The 19424-nt window shown below is 55.8% G+C and overlaps 1 protein-coding gene across 2 annotated transcripts in view; it reads right to left on the bottom strand.

Annotated features, from left to right (window-relative positions):
* Positions 1 to 1539: 1539 nt before the first annotated feature.
* TMPRSS6 (transmembrane protease, serine 6) overlaps positions 1540 to 19424 on the bottom strand; it is a 43205-nt gene continuing 25320 nt past the window's right edge. For both annotated transcript variants that reach the window (XM_011978924.1, XM_011978923.1), the window contains exons 10-18: positions 19229 to 19338; positions 10144 to 10289; positions 9585 to 9683; positions 8508 to 8621; positions 6905 to 7021; positions 6465 to 6633; positions 5091 to 5362; positions 2928 to 3064; positions 1540 to 2343 (exon numbers count right to left, since the gene is read on the bottom strand). In XM_011978924.1, coding sequence (XP_011834314.1) covers positions 2185 to 2343; positions 2928 to 3064; positions 5091 to 5362; positions 6465 to 6633; positions 6905 to 7021; positions 8508 to 8621; positions 9585 to 9683; positions 10144 to 10289; positions 19229 to 19338 — 1323 coding nt within the window. In that variant the 3' untranslated portion in view covers positions 1540 to 2184. The remainder of the gene's footprint in view (positions 2344 to 2927; positions 3065 to 5090; positions 5363 to 6464; positions 6634 to 6904; positions 7022 to 8507; positions 8622 to 9584; positions 9684 to 10143; positions 10290 to 19228; positions 19339 to 19424) is intronic.

Below are 19424 nucleotides of genomic sequence, written 5' to 3'. Positions count from 1 at the left end.
TCCTGCCGGGCAGTGAGCCCCTAGGGTGCAGGCCCTCCATAGGCTGGGGCAAGGGCACCCTCTTGCCAGCTCAAGCCTGGAGGGCCTCGCCACTTCCCCTAAGGATGTTCCACTTCAAAGCTGACCTCACTTTTGGGGTCCAACTATGCTTGCAAGAGTCGCCAGGAGGCTTGTTAGGAGAACAGATGACATCCCCCACCCCTCCAGGATTCCGATGAAGACTGGGGTAGGGCCCACGGTGATTCCAGATCACCCAAGGGATTCTGCATGTGTTCTGCCCACCTGCTCTGGAGACGCCCCCTGCTCGCCCAGCTGCCCCGGCTCCTCCTGGCAGGACCCAGGTGGGTGCTTCCCGTCCCTGGTTCCCCTTCTGCCTCATTCACCCACAGACCTGGCAGCAGCGCCCATGTTGGAAAAATCCCTCTTCAGTCTAGGGCCCCTCTGAAGCGCCCTCTGTCCCTTCCGCTCCCAGTTAGGCTTCCAGAAAGAGTTGTCCACACTTGAGCACCCACCCTCACCTCCAGCAGGCCCCCTGGCTCCGTCACAACTGCCCTCAGGGGTCCGAAATCATCCTCCAGTCCATCCCGTGGCGCCGCTCAGTCCCGGCCCCTCCTCTCCTTCCCGGAATCCTGCAGTGGCCTAACCAGCCTCCCTGCTTGCCACTCCCTGCACACTGGTGCCAAGGCTGGTTCCAAAATGTGAATCCACTCATGTCACCCCTATGCTATAGAGCCTACCATGGCTCCACAGAACTTGCAGGGTCAAATCCTTGGCTCAGCTCCAGGCTCTGTTATCCCGCCTCAGTTTGCCCCTCTGAATTCTTCAGTCCTTCCCCTCTCAAGCTCTGTTCTAACACTCACTCGGCTTGCTGGGTCCTAGCGTGTCTCATTCTTCCGGGACTCTGTGCCTTTGCACATGCTCTTCCCCTGCCTGGAATATCCCTCCCGGATATTCCCACCTTGACTACTTCTGAACCCCAGCTCAAGTCTCACAGCCTCCAGGCAGCTTGCCTTGACTTGCCCGGTCTGCGCTCCCCTCCATCCCCTTCCCACTGGATCATCCCCATTGCTTCTGGGGTCAGGAGCTAGGTCCTTCACCCCTGTGGCCCCAGCACAGTGCCTACTCAATGACTCAAAGAATTCAAAGGGAATGAGTGTCGCGCTGGAGGGGGCCATGGCAGACGGGGAACTGGGAGACAGGAGTCTATGCCACCTCCACTCCTAACCCCCAGTGCCACCGTGAGGATGTCTTAACCGCCTCTCTCAGCCTGTTTCCTTTAAGGTTCCAAAAGGAGACCATTGCTCCTCACATCCCTCCCTGTGACCTGAGGGTCCCCAAACGATTGCCTTCCCAGCATTTCTCCTGGGACCTGGGCAGCTGCCCCAGAGGCCCCAGCCCTCAGTGGCCACGCCTGCTGCCACTGAGCCCACCTTGGCCTTCTGGACACTTATCAAACAGGCTGTGCTGGAAGCAGGGACTGCTTCAGTCAAGGGCATGAGGCTGGTGCCCGGGTCCCCATTCAAACTCCAGCAGAGGGGCTTGGATCAGGCAGCTTTATTCCAAAGGGCAGCTGAGCTCACCTGCTGGTGAGGGTCTGGGCTGTGAGGGGCCAGGTGGCAGGCAGGGGTGGGGCAAGGACCTTGGAGTCAGGGCTTCCCCACCTTTTTTGGCTTACGGTGGCAGCCGGCCCACCTGGCAGTCCCCAGGGCTGTGAGGGTCCCCTCCTATGGGGGCACCTTCCATTCCCAGATCCCAGGTTAGACCAGGGGCTTCTGAAGCTGGCGTCTGCTCTCTGGAGGCAAGGCTGCCCAAGCAGCCTCTGTACAGAGTGGGGCACAGCTCAGACACTCCTGGGGACGTAGAGCCAGCATTCTTGCTGCTGAGCCACTTCCTTGCAATAGGCAGCAGTGGAGGAAGGGGACGGAGGAGAGAGAATCGGGAGGCAGAAGGGCTGGGTGTGGGCCTGGGTCCCCAGGGGACGTCTTGACCCCCCAGCTGCTGGCACTCCATCCTCCTGCCATCACTGGAGCAGACATCAGGGACAAGACAAGATGCTACCTCCTGCCACCACAGGGCCCACTCGCGCCCCCCTCCCCCCCCCAGAATACTTGTCCCCCGGCTTGGCAATTGCCCTGGGCTCTCTGAGTCCAGGAGGTGGGACCTGCTCTGCAGGGGGGCAGTCCCTCAGGTCACCACTTGCTGGATCCAGCCGATCACACCTGTGATGCGGGTGTAGACACCGAAGTAGTTAGGCCGGCCACAGCCCAGGCCCCAGCTGACCAGCCCTGCCAGGAACCAGCGGCCACTGAGTGCCTTGCATACCAGCGGACCACCCGAGTCACCCTGAAAGGGGAAAAGGAGAAAGGACTGAAGCAGGGTAAGGGCACCCCCTTTCCAGGCGAGGGGCCATGGGGATTAAGTCCTGACTGTTGGGAATTGACTGGGTGCCAGAGACTCACGTTCAGTCTTAAAGCTCTGCTTTTTCCTCGCCTGCTAAATGGAGAGAGCCCAAGCCAGCTCTCTTTGTCCTCCAGCCAGCCTGGGCCCTCCTGGAACTGTGGCTGTGTCCCCACACCCCTACTCCGCCTCCGCCACCCTTCTGTGGCTGACATGCCTTTCTTTTTCCTTGCATCCACCTCACTGTGGGACCCTGGGCCTAGTGCCTTGTGATGGGCAAGGAGCAGAACTGGGTTTGAGCCTAACACCTGCCCATCACAGCATCTCTTCTGATCCATGGCTCTGCAACCTTGGGCAAGCTCCTCAACCTTTCCAACCCCCAGTCTCCTCTTCTGTAAAGTGAGGGCGGCCATCGCCACCTTGCTGGGAGGATGGAAGGCTTCAGCAGGCTGATGTGAGCATAGGGCCAGACCCTGATGATGTGAGCAGCATCCTTTCTGCTTTCTCCCTCCCACGCTGGGGGTACTCACCTGGCAGGCATCCTTCTTGCCCTTGCGGTAGCCGGCACACAGCATGCGTGGCGTCACCTGGTAGCGATAGGCCTCGCTGCACAGGTCCTGTGGGATCAACTGCACGTCCACTTTCTGCAGAGCATTGCTGGTGGGGCCTGTCCGTGGTCAAGGGCAGAAGTGAGATCTAAGGAACCTGGAGCACCTGTTCTCCTCCCTAATGCTCCTTTGCATCTCAGGAGCCTGCTTCTCTCCTGCTCTGCCCACCCTTACCTCTGCTGGGGTTGCACCTGCCCCTCTGCCTCCCTGTCACTTTATTCTAGCTCTTTCTCTGTGGGGTTCATGGAGACAGTGCCCCTGACCAAAGCCCATGTGGAGAGCCAGGCACGTGGCTCACGCCTGTAATCCCAGCACTTTGGGTGACCGAGGCGGACAGATCACCTGAGGTCAAGAGTTCAAGACCAGCCTGACCAACATGGAGAAACCCTGTCTCTACTAAAAATACAAAATTAGCTGTGTGTGGTGGTGCATGCCTGTAATCCCAGTTACTCAGGAGGTTGAGGCAGGAGAATCGCTTGAACCCAGGAGGCAGAGGTTGTAGTGAGCCAAGATCATACCATTGCACTCCAGCCTGGGCAACAAGAGCGAAACGCCTCAAAAAAAAAAAGAAGCCCGTGTGGATGAGTGTCTTACTCCAGCGTCTTGTCCCCCACCTCTGTCTGCTCAGGCACCTCTGGGCTCTGGCTGGCTCTTCACTGCTATGTTACAGCACCTGGGGATGTCTCCAAAGCCCACATCTTACCCCTTCACTGTTTCCTTACAACTCTGCGGAGCCCCAACTCTGCAGTCCACCCCAGTGCTTCTCCAGGAGGGCTGCATATCACAGTCCCCTGGGAAGCCTTGATACAAGGGTTTTTCTTGAAGCTCCACGCATGGTTCTAAGGTGCAGGTAGGAGGGAGAACTCCTGGCCCAAGATCCTTACACTGGCTGGCAAGGCCCTGTCTGCCCTTCTGGCTGCTCCTTGCCCAGGCACACCTGCCCCCGACCTTGGCCCCTCTGGCAGGCTGCGGATGTTCTCAGGTCTTCCTGTCTTGGCACCTGTGTCTTCACCTGAATGTCTTTTCCCTTTGTCTGGATGTTGCCAACTCATCTTCCAGGCCTCAGCTTAAACAACCCTCCCCTAGAAGCCTCCCTTGACCCTACCTAGGCAGGAGCCTCCTCTGTGTCTCCACTGTCCCTGCACCTCCCCATCCATGCCAGCCCTTATCACTGTCTGTCTCCCCCGAGAATGTTCTCTCCATCCTGATGTACCCTTCCCTTAACCCCATACCTGGTACATAGCTGGTGCTCAGAAAGTGTCATTGAGTGACTGAATGAGTGAAGGAACAGTGAATGAACCAGCCTTTGCTTCGCCATGACCTCTGCCATCCCCTTGGGTAAGTCACTGTTCCTCTGAGCCTCAGTTTCCCCATCCTCAAAATATCTCTGCAGCCCTGCCTGCCTCCAGATTGTAAGTCACTGTACACATTTGTGAAGCCACCAACACTAAGGCTGCAGGGCATGTCTGTAGGTTTGCCAGCTGGGTCTGTGTCCCCAAAACTGTACGGTGGCCGCCAGGGACAGCCAGCTCTGGTTAGTGAAGGTAGAAAGGGGAGAGACCCTGTTTCTGAGAGCAGTAGCAGGAAGAGCGGGGGCTCTGGAGGCAGCCAGTCCTGGGTTCTAATCTCTGCTCCAGTCCTCTCTGGCTGTGTGTGGAGCCTTGGTTTCTCCATCCATAAAATGGGGCCACAGCATCCGCCCCAGGGCTATTGGATGGATTACGTGAAGTCATGTTCCCCTAAAATTCAGCCTGGATGTGGAAAGTGCTAATAATTAAGAGCCTCCGCCCTTGCAGGCCAAGGAGCAGCAGGTGGAGCTTGCACGTGGGCAGTGGCCCCCCAGACCCCACACATAATGCCCTTCCAGAATGAAGGGAAGAGCTAGGAGGGCAGGGGCGGGGGCCTATGGGCCTCATTAAAGGGTGGTTTTGTACCGTAAAATTCAGCCCAATTTGAATCCCAGGAGTAAAGGGCCTGTGGGGTGGAGCCCCGGGACCCCCAGCCCCGCCCTTCTCCAGGCCGGGTGTGACGAAGCGGCTCCGCATGGTCTCCCTCCGCCTCCCGCCGCCCGTGCCGGCCGCTTACCGCCTTCGCGCAGGGCGCCCCAGCCAGTGATCCAGCAGTGCAGGCCGGGTTCGAAGAAGTGGGAGCGCGCGGGCAGGCAGACGGGACGCACGGCGGCCGAGCGCACCACCGGGTGGTCGAGCTGCAACAGCGCCACGTCATAGTCGTGGCTGTCCTCTTCGTGATACGGATGCAGGAGCAGGCGGCTCACCTTGAAAGACACCTCTCCAGGCCAGCGCGAGTTCTGCCACACCTTGCCCAGGAACACCGTCCACAGCGCCGGGGAGGCCATGCTGGGGTGGGGTGGGGTGGGGGGAAGCTGCCTCTCCCCATCCAGGGACCCTCAGGATAGCCAACTGCCGCCTGGGACAGTGCCCTCCACACCCCGCCCTCCCTTCCCTCCCTGAAGGCCGCCTAGCTGGTGGTACAGCGTTCAGCCTTCACCCCCTCGGCCTGCCTGGGTTCCAGGCCCCAGCTTTATCCCTCCCTAGACATGTGTGTGCCTCTCTAAGCCTCTGCCACCTCATCGCAAAATGAGAATGGCATTTTCTACTCGACTGTTCTTGAGAGAATCCAGTAAGACCGTGTATCTAAAAAATGTAGCACAGGGCCAGGCCCTCGACACAGATTTCTTTTTCCCTTAGCACTTTACGGACCCAGGCTGCTCTGAGTTCCCCGAGGTTGGTGGGTCCTGGTGGGGAGGGGGTGGGCGTTGACCGTGGAGGAATTGGACTGCCGCAGTCAGCTGCCTGTGTGGCAGGCGGGCAGCCTTCGGGTCTCTCTACCTGAGGGCAGTGGGGAGCCTGGGATGGGGTTAAAGAAAGCTAAGTGGTCAGAGCAACCTGTGCCCCAGAGAGGATACAAAAGAGGATCCCTGTGCACGTTCTGGGGGCAGGATCTGGAGCCCAGATCTGTCTGCGGGTGGATTGGGGAAGGTTTCAGCCCACCAAGCAGATGGGAAAGATGGCCATGAGGCCTGATGAGATGTCCCCTGGGGGCTCCCTGCTACTTCATGTCACACCTGGGGGAGTGTCATAGCTTATGACCAGGTAGGGCAGTTCTGTCCTTTACTGTATCCCCAGCATCTAGCATAGCCCCTGGCACATAGTAGGAGCACAACAAGTGTTGCTGAATGAGTGAATGAGATGAATGAATGAATCACTGGCCCAACTTAAAGCAAGATACCAAAAGTAGACGGCAGAGAGGTAGAACAATGTGTCCAGGGACCCAGTAGGTCCTGGTGGAGCCAGGACTAGAACCCACATCACAGCAGCCTGTCTGAGGGGTTCACCACCCTTCCCTCTATCTGCAAAGAGCTCAGACACAGTGCACCACCCACCCGGCCTCCCCTGCCCTTGCCTCTTATGGCCTAGGCCCCCACACCCTCCCGCTTACCTGTCCTCCTGGAAGCAATGGGCAGCTGTTATCACCCAGCGGTCAGCGATGAGGGCCCCCCCACAGATGTGTCGACCCCGAACCTGGAGGCTGGCCTGCCATGGCCACTCACCCTCGGAGGACATGGCCCCACCAACAATGCGACTGGAGGGGCCCTGGAGGCCACAGTCTGGGGATGGGGGCAGGTGGTGGGGTGGACAGAGGAGGAGGGGAAGGGGAGAAGCAGACAAACAGAGAGGAAGGGCAAAGGAAAGAGATGGAGAGACAGAGAACAGGAGAGCAATGGAGGGGGAGAGATCATAAAGACCCAGGTGTGAGGGGGCAGAGGGTGGGAGAGAGAGAGACCAGGGAACAGGGGTGAGATTTCCCTCCAGCGTCCTGCTGTGGGCACCCCCCTCCCTCCCAAGCTCCAGGGCCCCAGGCAGCCGGGCAGGGCTCACCACAGTGTTGCTCGTCTGAGCCGTCCCTGCAGTCGGGCCGCCCATCACACTGTGGGTTGGGCTTCTTCACACAGCTCTGGTCCTCACACTGGAAGGTGAATGTCCCGCAGGGCACCCCTGGGACAGAGGGGATGGGGACAGGGCACAGAAGGTGGGTCTCTGAGCCCCCAAGGAGACTTCCAAAGTAGGGTGCAGGAACGACGGAGCCAGAAGAGCCAGGAGGTGACTGGAGAGTCTTTTGCTGAGTCTCCTTTAGGGTTTCCTAAAAGCAGGCCATGTCCCCCGCACCCCCAGCCCCTCCACTGAGACTGGTCTGTTGAGTGCAAAGCAGTGTCTCCATTCTCAGACTGGAGCTCCTGACCACAAGATCATGCCTCCCCCTCTGGTGTGGAACTTCAAAGCAGAACTGTGCCTCCACTTTCAGACCAGAGTCCCCACCTAGCCTGGCAGTCTCCCAGGCTCTGGCCCTGCCCGGTTGCTACCTTTTCCTCCCTGCTCTTCACTGTAAAGAACTTTCCACTCCACCACTTGGTTTTTGCCTCTCTCCTTTCCTCCTGCCCATTTAAGTTTTAGCTCTTACCAAGGGCCAAACGCCTACCTCCTCCAGGAAGCTTTTCATGTCTGACCTCCTCCCTGCCCCACAATCTACCTACACGGCAGGAGAGTCACTCATCGTATCGTCCTAACAGATAAGCCTTGGAAGGCAGGGGCCGCATCTCTGCTGTTTTATTCCCACTTCCTCACTGCACCTTGCCTATTGCTGGATAGTCTGCAAGTGATGGTCAGTTGGTCAGTTGGGTGGGTAGATGGATGGATGGATAAATAGACCCAGACAGAATATTGAGCAGAAAAGCCAATGGGTGGAGTGGTGGTCCATTAGGGAGACTGACAGACAGCTAGAAGGTTGGATAAATGTGTGGATGTAAGGACCAGTGGATAGACAGGGTGCTAGGGAGATCAGTGGATGGGTAGGTGGATGGGTGGGTGGATGGATGGATGGATGGATGGATGATGGATGGATGGATGGATGGATGATGGATGGATGGATGGATGATGGATGGATGGATGGATGGATGATGGATGGATGGATGGATGATGGATGGATGATGGATGGATGATGGATAGATTGATGGATGAATGGATGGATAGATGATGGATGGATGATGGATGGGTGGATGGATGGATGATGGATGGATGGATGGATGGATGGATGGATGGATGGATGGATGATGGATGGATGATGGATGGATGATGGATGGATAGATGGACAGATGGATGGAACAGTGGCCATTACAGGCAGGTAGTCAGCCAAACTAATAAGTGGGTAGATTGACAGTTTGATGATAGGGAGATCAGTGGTTGCAAAGGTCAGTAGATGCATGGATAAATGGGTAGCTGTATGAATCGATGGACAGACAGGGTGATTGGAGACCAGAAGATAGATGAATGGATGGATGGATGGATGGATGGATAGATATACAGGTGTAAATACAGAAGGGTTGGTGGGTGTTGGGACAAGAAGCTAGAAACCTTTGCTGAAGCATGTAGCAGGCCTAGACTGCCTTTGGTGTCCCTCCAGACACTCAGCCAGGCCCTGTCCTACCTTCCTGGCACCGCTCTTCATCGCTGCCGTTGAGACAGTCAGGCTGCCCGTCACAGACCTTAAGCAGTGAGATGCACGTGCTGTCCTCTTGGCACTGGAATGTGGCTCTGCAAACTGTGTGGAGACACAGAGAGGGGACAGGTGGGAGGAAGCCAGAGGAGCCAGCCAGGGCTTGGCAATGCCTGTGGAAGGTGTGCTGTATTACACATTACCGATCACAAATCTCTCTCTGTTACTTTATTTTAAATTAATTTAATTTAATTTTATTATTTTTGTTTTCGAGACGGAATCTCGCTCTTGTCATGAAGGCTGGAGTGCAATGGCACGATCTCACCGCAACCTCCCAGGTTCAAGCGATTCTCCTGCCTCAGACTCCCAAGTAGCTGGGATTACAGGCTCCTGCCACCACACCCAGCTAATTATTGTACTTTTTGTAGAGACAGGGTTTCACCATGTTGACCAGGCTGATCTTGAACTCCTGACCTCAGTTGATCCGCTCTCCCAAAGTGCTGGGATTACAGGCGTGAGCCACTGCGCCCGGTCTCTTTCTCTGCTACTTTACGCCCAAAGTTTCACAGCAACCTTGTGAGATACCCCATTTCGTTGGTGGAAACAGATGAGGCGCCTTGTCCAAGGTCACTCGGCTGAGCCAGAACTTGAAGCCAGATGTTCAGTTTCCAAATATGAGGCACCTCCCCCAGCACCGTGGCAGGATCACCCCCCCGGCCATGAACATCTTGCTTCCCTCTTCCCACATATTTAAACCTTTGACAGGGCAGAGGAGGGGGACATCTCCCTCACCCATTCTGTTCCTTCTTGGAAGGCTGGCTGGGACAGGGGTGGGGGTGATAGCCCTGAGCTGGAAGTCAGGAGACCCGGCTCCCCACTTGTCCCTGCCACTGTCCCACGAGGTGGTCTCATCTTGCCACCCCCGCACAGTGAGAGAACCCCACTTCCTGGGTGTTGATAATGGAAGCTACATGTAGGAGTGGGGTCTCCACTCAGCTCAGAGCAGGGAAGGTGAGGAGGGAGGAGGGATTGGCGGGGAGAGGAGGGATGTGCGGGCGGGTTGCTCACCGCAGTTTCTCTCATCCAGGCCGTTGGGGCAGTCCTTGACCCCATCACAGGCAGGGACACAGAGTCCGTTCACAGAGCAGAGGAACTCTCCAGGGCAGGCTGCGAAACCACAGGGGACGTGGAGGCAGGGAGGGCGCCGTTAGGCCATGCATACCCCCGAAGGCGCACAAAGACATGCATGCACCTGTTCACTCACACACACATGGACAGGCACCATGTGTTCCTGGGCACCTGTGTACACATTCCAAGCGGACATACATATCCAGACACATGCACAGAACACACATACATATCCAGACACACGCACAGGCTATGTGTGAGTGTGTATTCTTGCAAACCCATGTGGCTGCCTTGCACACATGGGCACACACAAAGCTGCATAAATTTGTGCAAGCACAAACTCTCTCTCTCTCTCTCTCTCTCTCTCTCTCTCTCTCTCTCTCTCCCCCTCCTTTTGTTCGGCCTCATAAGCAGCTGCCTACAGCCCCCTTGGTGGTTCCAGGGATGGCCAAGAGGCAGGGAGTCACTGCAGGGGGTTCCCCCGGTTGCCCATACTCACGGTCCGACTGGTTGTACAAGCCATAGTGCACCCGCACACCAGGCCCTGTGAGGGAGATCTGGGAGGTGAAATTGATGGTGATGCCGGCTGTGGCCACCACGGGGATCCTCTCGGCGTAAGGCTGCAGGATGCGCAGGCCACACAGCCTGGGGGAAATCAGACACAACTCAGGGCTGCACTGACTGGTCTCCTGGGTCCCGTGCACAGAGCAAGGACAGGGCAGCCAGAGGGGCAGGGGGAGCTGCACCCCCACTGCGCCTCCTTTGCCCTGATTTCTCCCTTGGGTGACTGTTCACCCCCAGAGTCATCTTCTAGAAAGTAGCCTGGCTATATCACTCCCCTGCTCAAAATTCTTCAATGGCTTCCCATTGCCTGCCAGATAAAACTCAATTCTAGTCACAGTGACCTGTGAACTGTGAGGTTCTAGCAAGTCAGGGTCCTTCTTTGAGCCTCACTTTCCTCCCTTATAAAACAAGAAAAATTGGCCAGGAGCAGTGGCTCACACCTGTAATCCCAGCATTTTGAGAGGCCGAGGTGGGTGGATCACCTGAGGTCAGGAGTTTGAGACCAGCCTGACCAACATGGAGAAACCCCGTCGCTACTAAAAATACAAAATTAGCCGGGTGTGGTGGCGCATGCCTGTAATCCCAGCTACTCTGGAGGCTGAGGCAGGAAAATCTCTTGAACCCAAGGGGTGGAGGTTTTGGTGAGCCGAGATTGCACCATTGCACTCCAGCCTGGGCAATAAGGGCACGAAACTACATCTAAAAAAGAAAGGAGGGAGAGAGAGAGAGAGAGGGAGGGAGGGAGGAAGGAAGGAAGGAAAAATTATTTCTGTTGACCTTGAATCTGACAAAAGGCTTCAGTGTGTCAGTCGAGGCAAAAGCCCTTGACTGGCCCACTGTCCACAGATGTGCAAGGCCATTCGCCTTGAGGTTGGTGTGGGACGAGGGGGCAGCAGTGTTCCCCATTTAGGCACCAACCCTCCTGCCTCCTTGTGACACTGTGGGTTTGAGGGAAGGACCAGTCCTTCTCCCATGACCAGTAACTTAGTGCTGATGGGCAGCACCTTCTCCGTGCATGGCCTCACGGGGTGGGACCACCCCCAGCTGTGGGAGCACCCTCACATCCCTGCTGGAGAGCACCGCCCCTGCTCCCCTGCCACAACACTACCAAGAAGATACACTTGTTTAAACAGAGCAGGTGGGGGAACCTCCAGAGAGGCTGAGTCTTTCTCTCCTACCAGAGAACAGGTAGGAGCCCTCCCGTCTCTAGGTCATAGGCCCAGGGGCTCCTCCTGCAGAGAGTCCGGCGCACCTAGTCCCACAGAGTAAGTGGGCAGCGGCATGCCTTCTCAGAGTGGGTGTAACCACTCTCCGAGAACAGTGGAACCCTCCCTCCACAGCCGCCGGGGGTTCCTTTTCATCCCAGGTGGGACACGCTTGCAGAACAGACGGGGACAGCTTCCTCAGCTCATAGAAATGCTCGCCACAGAGCAAATCAGAGCGCTTTGCAGATGGGGAAAACACACCCAGGGCGCAGGCTGAAAATCTGCAGGGAGAGCTGAAAATGCCCCTGGCAGAGAAAGCAGAAGGAAATCCAGAGAGCATCAGGAATACCCCTGAGGGCCGATGGAGATACCCCACAGCAAATCCAAACCCCTCAGAGCCAGCCATGATTCCCAGGGGCCAGGCACTTCCCCAGAACTTCTAGAACGTGGTAAGCACTTAACCATTCAATAAGTTAATCAATTCACTAGCCACTGAACAGCTGAAGATGAGCTTTGAGGCTGTTTTAACATCTCAAGGTGTGTGGCTGGGGCTGAGCCTCATCGGCTATGGCATCACAAGGCCTCGTTGCACGGGGATTCTGAGGTTCAAGCAGCACCTCCGCCCAGGGAAGGAGGAATTGCTCTCATCCTATTTTACAGACGAGGCTCATGAGCGCAGGAGCCAAGGTGTCGTCAGAATCTGGCCTCAGGGCCCAGAAGAGCTCACCTAGCTTGCTTGGCGGGAGGGATCCTGATTCCCACTGCACCAGTAGCTCTGAGGTCTGAGCCCCCTACATCCCCCATGTCCTCCACAGACTTGGCCTAGACTCTGGCACCCCCATAAGTCTATCTGGCCACAGTGATCACGATCTTACCCTTACACCAACCAGCAGTTCTCAGAGCACAGTCAGGGGACCCCCTGGGGTCCAAAAGTCATTTTTTTTTAGTAACATTCAGATGTCATTTGCCTTTTTTGCCCTCATTCTCTCATAAGGTGACAGACGAGTTTTCCAGAGACTACGTGATGTGTGACATCGGGACTGATGGAACTCGGAGGCAGATTCGAAGGTCCCGCCTGTGGTCTGTGAAGCCAGTTGTTAAAGAAATGTACAAAAATGTAAAAGGACAGTACTCTTGCCACTAAATGTTTTTGCTTTTGGAGAATGCAACTAATTTGCATAGAATATTATTTATATTCAAATGTGTAATGGGCTGATAATTACATTAAAGGAATTAATAAACATTTTAAAATTTTGTTCCAATTTCTAATGCTACAGGTATAGATCTATAACCTATATAAGCAACAACTCTTTAGGGTGCTCAGTCATTTTGCAGAGAGTAACTGGGTCCTGAGACAGAGCAGGTTGGGAGCCGCTGCCTCCCACCGTGGTTCCCCAGCCCAGCAGGGCCGGTGGGGGACGAGGCACCGCCAGGGGGCGCCCCTGAGCAAACCCGGCCCTCTTGCCCTTGTAAAACCCAGGAAACCCTGGTTTTGATGTCTGTTTATAAAGTTATCATGGATTGTTTTCCTCACAGAAGGACCTCAGGAAGTAGACTGGGGAGCCAGGGGTTGGGAAGGACTGGTCCGGGGAATGAGGAGTCAAGCACACCCCATGGGCCTTGGGGTGTCCCTCCCATAGTCACAGGGAGATTATGGAGAGACAGAGAAGGAACCCAAGCCGGGGTTGGAGGGGAGTGGAACGTTTCACCCTAGAAGCAACTGCGTGGAGGGCTGCAGTGTCACCCAAGCCTTGGGCAGGGGCTGTAAGGCAAAGGCACCTGTGCCTGCTACAGGAAGTTCTCTCTATTAACCTCCAGGGAGAGTCCTAGAACCAGCCTGTAGCTGGCAGCAACCTTTCCCCAAGGCTTCACTGCGTACCCGGGAAACTGTCTGCCTGGGTGGCATTTGGTCTCACTCTGGAGGCCTGGAGCAGGGGTAGAGGTGGTGGACCCCTAGGACAAGCCTCTGCTTAGAAAGCACCAGAGAGGAATTCAAGGCAGGGGTTGAAATCTAGTGGCCCAGGGGGAGTCACTCAGCATAAAGACAATGTGTTTATGCAGCGTGTAGAAATTGCTTCATTGAGTCGCGAGCTAATTTCACATAATAATCCAGATTCTTGCTCCTCTAGAAGGAGAAGGAGAAGGAAAAGAGGAAGAGGAAGAGGAGGAAGAGGAAGAGGAAGAAGAAGGAGGAGGAAGAAAGATGAAGAGGAAGAAAGGAGAAGGAGGAGGAGAAGGAGAAGAAGAGGAAGAAGAAAAAGAAGAAGAAAGAAGAGGAGGAGGAGAAACAGAAGAAGAGGAAGGGAGAAGGGAAAAGGAGAAGAAGGAGAAGGAGGAGGAGAAGGAGGAGGAGGAGAAGGAGGAATAAGAAGAAGAGAAAGAAGGAAAGAAAGAAGGAAGGAAGGAAAGAAAGAAAGAGAAAGAAAGAAAGAAAAGAAAGAAAGAAAGAAAAAAGAAGGAAGAAAGGAAGGAAAGAAGGAAGGAAGGAAAGAAAGAAAAGAGCCTGGAAAACTACCCCGGTCATAGGCTCTAGCCCTGGCCTGGCCCCTTGGCCCATCTGAGTTTTCTGTTTCTGCTGCAGAGCTTTCTGGGAGAGGGTGCACATTCTCTGGCTCTCCAGTGCCTCCTGTCCATCAAGTGCTCCTCTCTAGCCGTCTCCAAGAAGCACCAGAAGCCTGACTGCTGCGATGCCTGCCAGTTCATCTCGACTACAAAGTACTGAGTGTCTGAAGGCACATTTTTGCACCGTGTGGCCTGCCTTGCTTCCTCACTTCATTGAATATGGGGAATATTTCCTTCTTGCCTCATCCAGGAAGTACCCTGTCAGGAAGGGGCCTGTCAGGAAGTACTGCCTGGAGGGATAAATGCATGGATGGGTGGATGGATAGAAGGATGGGGAGAACACAAGAAGGAAGAAGGAAGGAAGGGTGCATGCGTGGATGAGTGCACACCACCATGCCCTTACCTACAAACAGGTTAAAGGGGAAGGAGGGTCACAGAAGGCAAGTGCTGAAGAGGGGAGGAGAGCAACACCCAGCATGGCCAGAGCTCTGGACCTGGGGCTGCAGAGCTGAACTGACAGCCTGACTTTGCCCCAGGAACAAGCTGTGTGACCTTGGGTCACCCTCAGCAAGCTTTAGTTTTCACATTTGTAAAACGGGTGATCATATCTCCCTTGTGGCATGGTTTAAGGCATGCATAGGAAATGACTTCTTTGAAGCACCTGCTGACGTCAGGTTGTGAGCTCATGGAGGAAGTAGCTGGCGCTCTCCTGCATGGCCAGCCCAGCTCAGGTCAGCCACACTGAAATTCTCACTAAGCGTGTGTGGCTGCCGGCTGTACTGGCCACCAGGGCTCCAGAGAACACAAGGGCGACCCAATAGCCAGGCGAGGCCAGGTCAGGGGTGGCTTCAGCTGGCCTAGGGAACCCATGATTCTGCCTGTCCCCACTGGCTGGGAGTGAGTGGAAATGGTGGGGCGGATCACAAGAGAAGTGATGTCACAGGAGAGGAAGCTGGCGGGAGGCAGGTTCCCAGAAAGGGGGAAACCTGTGCTTTGGTGGCAGCTCGTGAGAGTGGCTTCTGCGAAACGGAGCAGCCGTGGTCAGATCTCACAGGCCAAGTCCTTCTACCACCCTCAGGCCTCTCAAGGGCATGAGGCCTCAGCTGGGCTCAAGTGGGCACCAGGAGAAGCTAGGTAGACAGCAGGTAGGTCGGGGTGAAGGAGGCACCACGGGCTCAGAGGAGTCAGGTGAGGTGCCTAAGGATGCTCAGCCCGTGGGGGGCCCAGGCCAGCCTTTCCTCATCACTACGCTGGCACTTGAGGGTTAAGATACCCTCTCCCCTGACATACCCTCTCCATCAATGGGCATTCTGGGCCAAAGGACTGCACCTCCCCCTCCCTAAAGTGCCTTGTCTGAAAATCTGCTCTTCCCTAGACCTCTCATGTCTTTGCCACCCACACAAGCAGATTTCCAACATCGCTCATTCTAAGAATTTCTCAGCATCTACATGGGATGATCACTATCGCCCATGATCATAACTAGAGGGCACGGTGTCCCAGTGCAGATGGTTCGCAGGTGCCACCTCTGCCTTCCCTTCCACAGTCATTCGCACAGGAGGAGTCTGCGGGGAGGGGACAAGAATCTGCTCCTGGGGATCCTGGACCCTTAATGAAAGTCTGAGAAGAAAGGGCTGGGACTTCCCAGGCCACTCTGCAGCTGGTGGGACAGCCACAGAAACCATCCATCCCCCCATCCGGATGCCGGTGGGTTGGCTGGGGATGGCTGAGGGAGTCACCAGCTGGCATGGGCCACTAGAGGCCCAGAGGGAAGAATCGCACACGTGGACCACACACACATGCACACACACGTGCACAGACATGCATGGACGCACGCACACAGACATGCATCTGTGCACCCACGTGCACTCCGGATCAGGCTGCCTGGCCTTAGGTCTGGCTCAACGAGCTGGGTGACTTTGTGCAAATTACTTCGTGTCTCTGTCTTGGGTGTCTCACTGGTCTATGAAGTCTGTACAGGCACGTGATTCCTCGCTGGGTTGTTGAGGCTGAAAGAGCCAGCACCGTAAACCCCTCAGCTTGTGCCTGCCCAGAGCGGAGTGACGGCCGGTGAGGAACGCAGGGTCGCTGCACTTGACCCACGCCTGCGTGTGCAGCGTTCTCCATGCACTGTCTCACTTAGTCTTCCCAGGGCGGGGGTCTCTTTCACGACCTTTTTTCAGATGAGTTACCGGAGGCTGGGAGATCTAAGTCCTCGCCCAGGTAGGAAGCAGAGGAGACAGGTGCTGAGCCCTGGCCTGTCTGGTTTCGACACTAAAGCACTTTCCACCTCACCAGCCTGACTTGGAATGGCCTTTGGCCAGGAATTAATAAACGCAACTTGTATGGGAGACAGCATCTCCCTGATGGGTAAGTAATCAAAGGTTGGGGCTGGCCTGAACCCCTTGTTTCACAGACAAGGAAGGGAGCGCATTTAGAGATCCATGCAAACCCTGATGCCAGATTCCACTGAGCACTTCCACCCCCATGTGGCAAGGGAGGCCCGGACAGAGAGAGGGGAGCTATGGGGGCACGGGGAACTGCCAGGCCTCATCCTCACCACCCAGCCACCGCTTAGCTACACCCTGACGTCCATCTCCACCACTGAAAGGCAGAAAAGACAGGGACAAAAGGCCAAGTCCTTTTAACCATCGCTGATCCCAGTTTCCCCACCTGTACCGTAGGTTGGGTGCTAGGACCAGTCCAGCCCACACGTTCTATAGCTCAATGGTGCTCAGAGACTCTGGGGAGATCCCTCCACCCCATTGGAAGCTGTCCTAGTGCCTCAAATTCACCATTGAGGCATCATTCCTTTGGATTAGGGAAAAGATTCTCCCATCCGTGTTCCACACTCTCTCTGTCATTACCCAAGGGTAGCTCACGAAGTCCCTGTCTCCCCAGTACCCAGACCCTTGCCCGACTGCATCAGGGAGGGAGGAGGGCCCTCCCCCAGGAAGCATGGGGTGGAGCATCCTTTGGCCTGCTGTTTGTGGCTGGTGGGGTATGGGAGAGACCCCAACTGTGGACCCATCTGCGTGTTACCTAATCCTGCTGAGCCTTGATTTTCTTCTCTGGGAAATGGGAACGGTGCCGATGACCACACAGGTTGTTGGGCCAATGCACTGAACACCTGTCTTAGCCCCTAACTCCAGGCCACTGAACTCCCCACAACCCCTGAATGCTGGGGCCCCACCTCTGGCAAATGGAATTGCCATGGGGGTGAGGGATGAGATGGGGGTGTCAGACCCAAGAGTGTTCCTTCTCCTTTCTGAGCCTCCCTGAGACATAAAGTTCAGCTCTGGGGTAGGGAGGGAGGCAGGAAAACATGTTCTCATCATTCGCAGAACTGTGAATCATGGATCCATCTCAGGGTCACCCTGCGGGTTCCTGTGAGCGGGGGTGAGGCCAGCCATCCTCAGCCTAAGTGAGCAGCAAGGCAGCCCCAAGGGAGCTCCATGAGGGTCAGGGCAACCATTCCCAGAGGTGCCCCCATCATGCTACAGATGCCTTCTCTCCAGACAGCACAGACCTGATGTCACCGAACCAGCATGTCACCCCAGCAGCACAGGCCTGATGTCACACTCCATCAGCATATCATCACCAAATGCAAAGCCCTGAAGCCACTGTTTCACCATGTCACCCCCAACAGCACAAGCCTGAAGTCACACCCCATGTCACCGCCAGCAGCACAGGCCCAAAGTCACTTCCCATGTCACCCCCAACAGCATAGTCCTAAATCATACCATGGGTAATTCTTCTCTTTTCCTTTAATCCTAGTCCCAGATAAATTGCAAAAAGCAGTCAAGCAAACCTTGTCATTCTCTGTCACCTTTTGTCTGGATGATCCTTTTGAATAGGATCAACCAACAAGCAAATTACAAGTGTTGGTGAATGGGAACTCAGACCCCAGAAATCCAAGAATTCTAGAGCCCCAGAGCCTTCCAATTTTGGCATCTTCCAAGACTGGCATCTTGGATATTCAAACTCTGTGAAACCAAGAAATGATGAATCTTGCGTACTAGACTCTCAACCCATTAGGCCCCCAGAATTCTGGGGTTGGAAGGGAGGGCAGAGCCCAGTCTGTGATGAGGGGTAGTCTCCTCCTTCCTGACGCTGACACGATGACCGTTTTCACCCTGGATTCCCAGGGGAGGGGTCTCCCTGGCTCTGCCATCGCTGCTTCAATATTCCTCTTCTCTCTCCCCAAACCTCTGCTCCCCAACAATGGAGCCGTGGGAGGGCCTCCCTCTCCTCTTGCCCACCCTCCACCCTCTAAACAATATTACCTGCACCTGAGCCTTCTTCTCTCCCTCTGGGGATGCTGGGATGATCCACACATTTGAGATACGGAACCTCTCCTGTCTTAAATGCCCCTTCCTTGAATTGCCTAGTTCTCTTTTCTTCCCAGACAAATGAAAACCTGTCCATATACCCTGTCTCTGTTTCCCTGCCTCCCTGCCCACCCCAGGCCTCTGAAGCTGCTGGCACCACCCATGGCCGCCTGGTGGCCAGGCCCAGGGGGCACTTATTGGCCTCATGCCATAGTGACCCTGGTGACGGTGGTCGCTTAGCCTAACTCTGCTGTCTCTTGCTCACATCCCTGGAAGGACTCACTTCTTTGTCAGAAACTTAGATACCAGAGGGGGCAAGGGCAAGAGCAGGGAAGAGGGCAAGTGCTCTGTTGGGGATTCGGGGGATCCAGGGCATCCGTGATTTCCATGTTACCCTGTGCAATGGGTTTGGACCTGGCTGTGCAGCAGGGGGTCATGATAAGGGAGAGGCCCCTTGGATTGTACACCTTGGGTTTAGGGGGAAGGCACCGAAGTGCCCATGAGTCCTTTGGCTCTGGAATCATTTTATTGAAGGATTGAGGGTGCCAGAGGGGGTTACAGCACCCAAGGAGATGAGACTATTTTGCTGTAATTAGAACCAACATCCAAGGTGTCTGATGACCAAGAGTGTCTGAGACTGCTGGGGTAGCTAGAAGGGAAGCTGGGGCCAGAGCGGGGGGCCGAGACGAGGACAACAGGCCCAACACCAGCCCCAGCCACTGCTGGCTCCCCCTGCTGTCCCTCTGAGGCTGGGGACTTGGGCTTCCAATGAGGGGGTCACTTGTAGGGGAGGGAGGAAAGGAAGCTGGAGGGAGGAGAGGAAGCTGGAGGGAGGAGAGGAAGCTGGAGGGAGGAGAGGAAGCTGGAGGGAAGAGAGGAAGCTGGAGGGAGGAGAGGAAGCTGGAGGGAGGAGAGGAAGTAGTACCTCCTGTTCTGGATTGTCCACTGGCCCTGGGTGCACGGCACATCATACTTCTGCCTCCGCAGTGCATAGGCGTCAAACCAGAGGGCCAAGCCGTAGTCCAGAGAGGGCACCTGGGAGGGAGGAGCGGGCCATCAGGTGGCCCATGGGGTGTGGCCAGGTTGGTGAACCCACCTCCCTAACAACAAAGAGAAGGAGA

This window comes from Mandrillus leucophaeus, unplaced genomic scaffold (genome assembly GCF_000951045.1).
Source record: "Mandrillus leucophaeus isolate KB7577 unplaced genomic scaffold, Mleu.le_1.0 Scaffold2, whole genome shotgun sequence".
Classification (NCBI taxonomy): domain Eukaryota; kingdom Metazoa; phylum Chordata; class Mammalia; order Primates; family Cercopithecidae; genus Mandrillus; species Mandrillus leucophaeus.
Note: the sequence above shows the minus strand (reverse complement) of the source record. Positions and strands in the feature narration are given on the sequence as shown.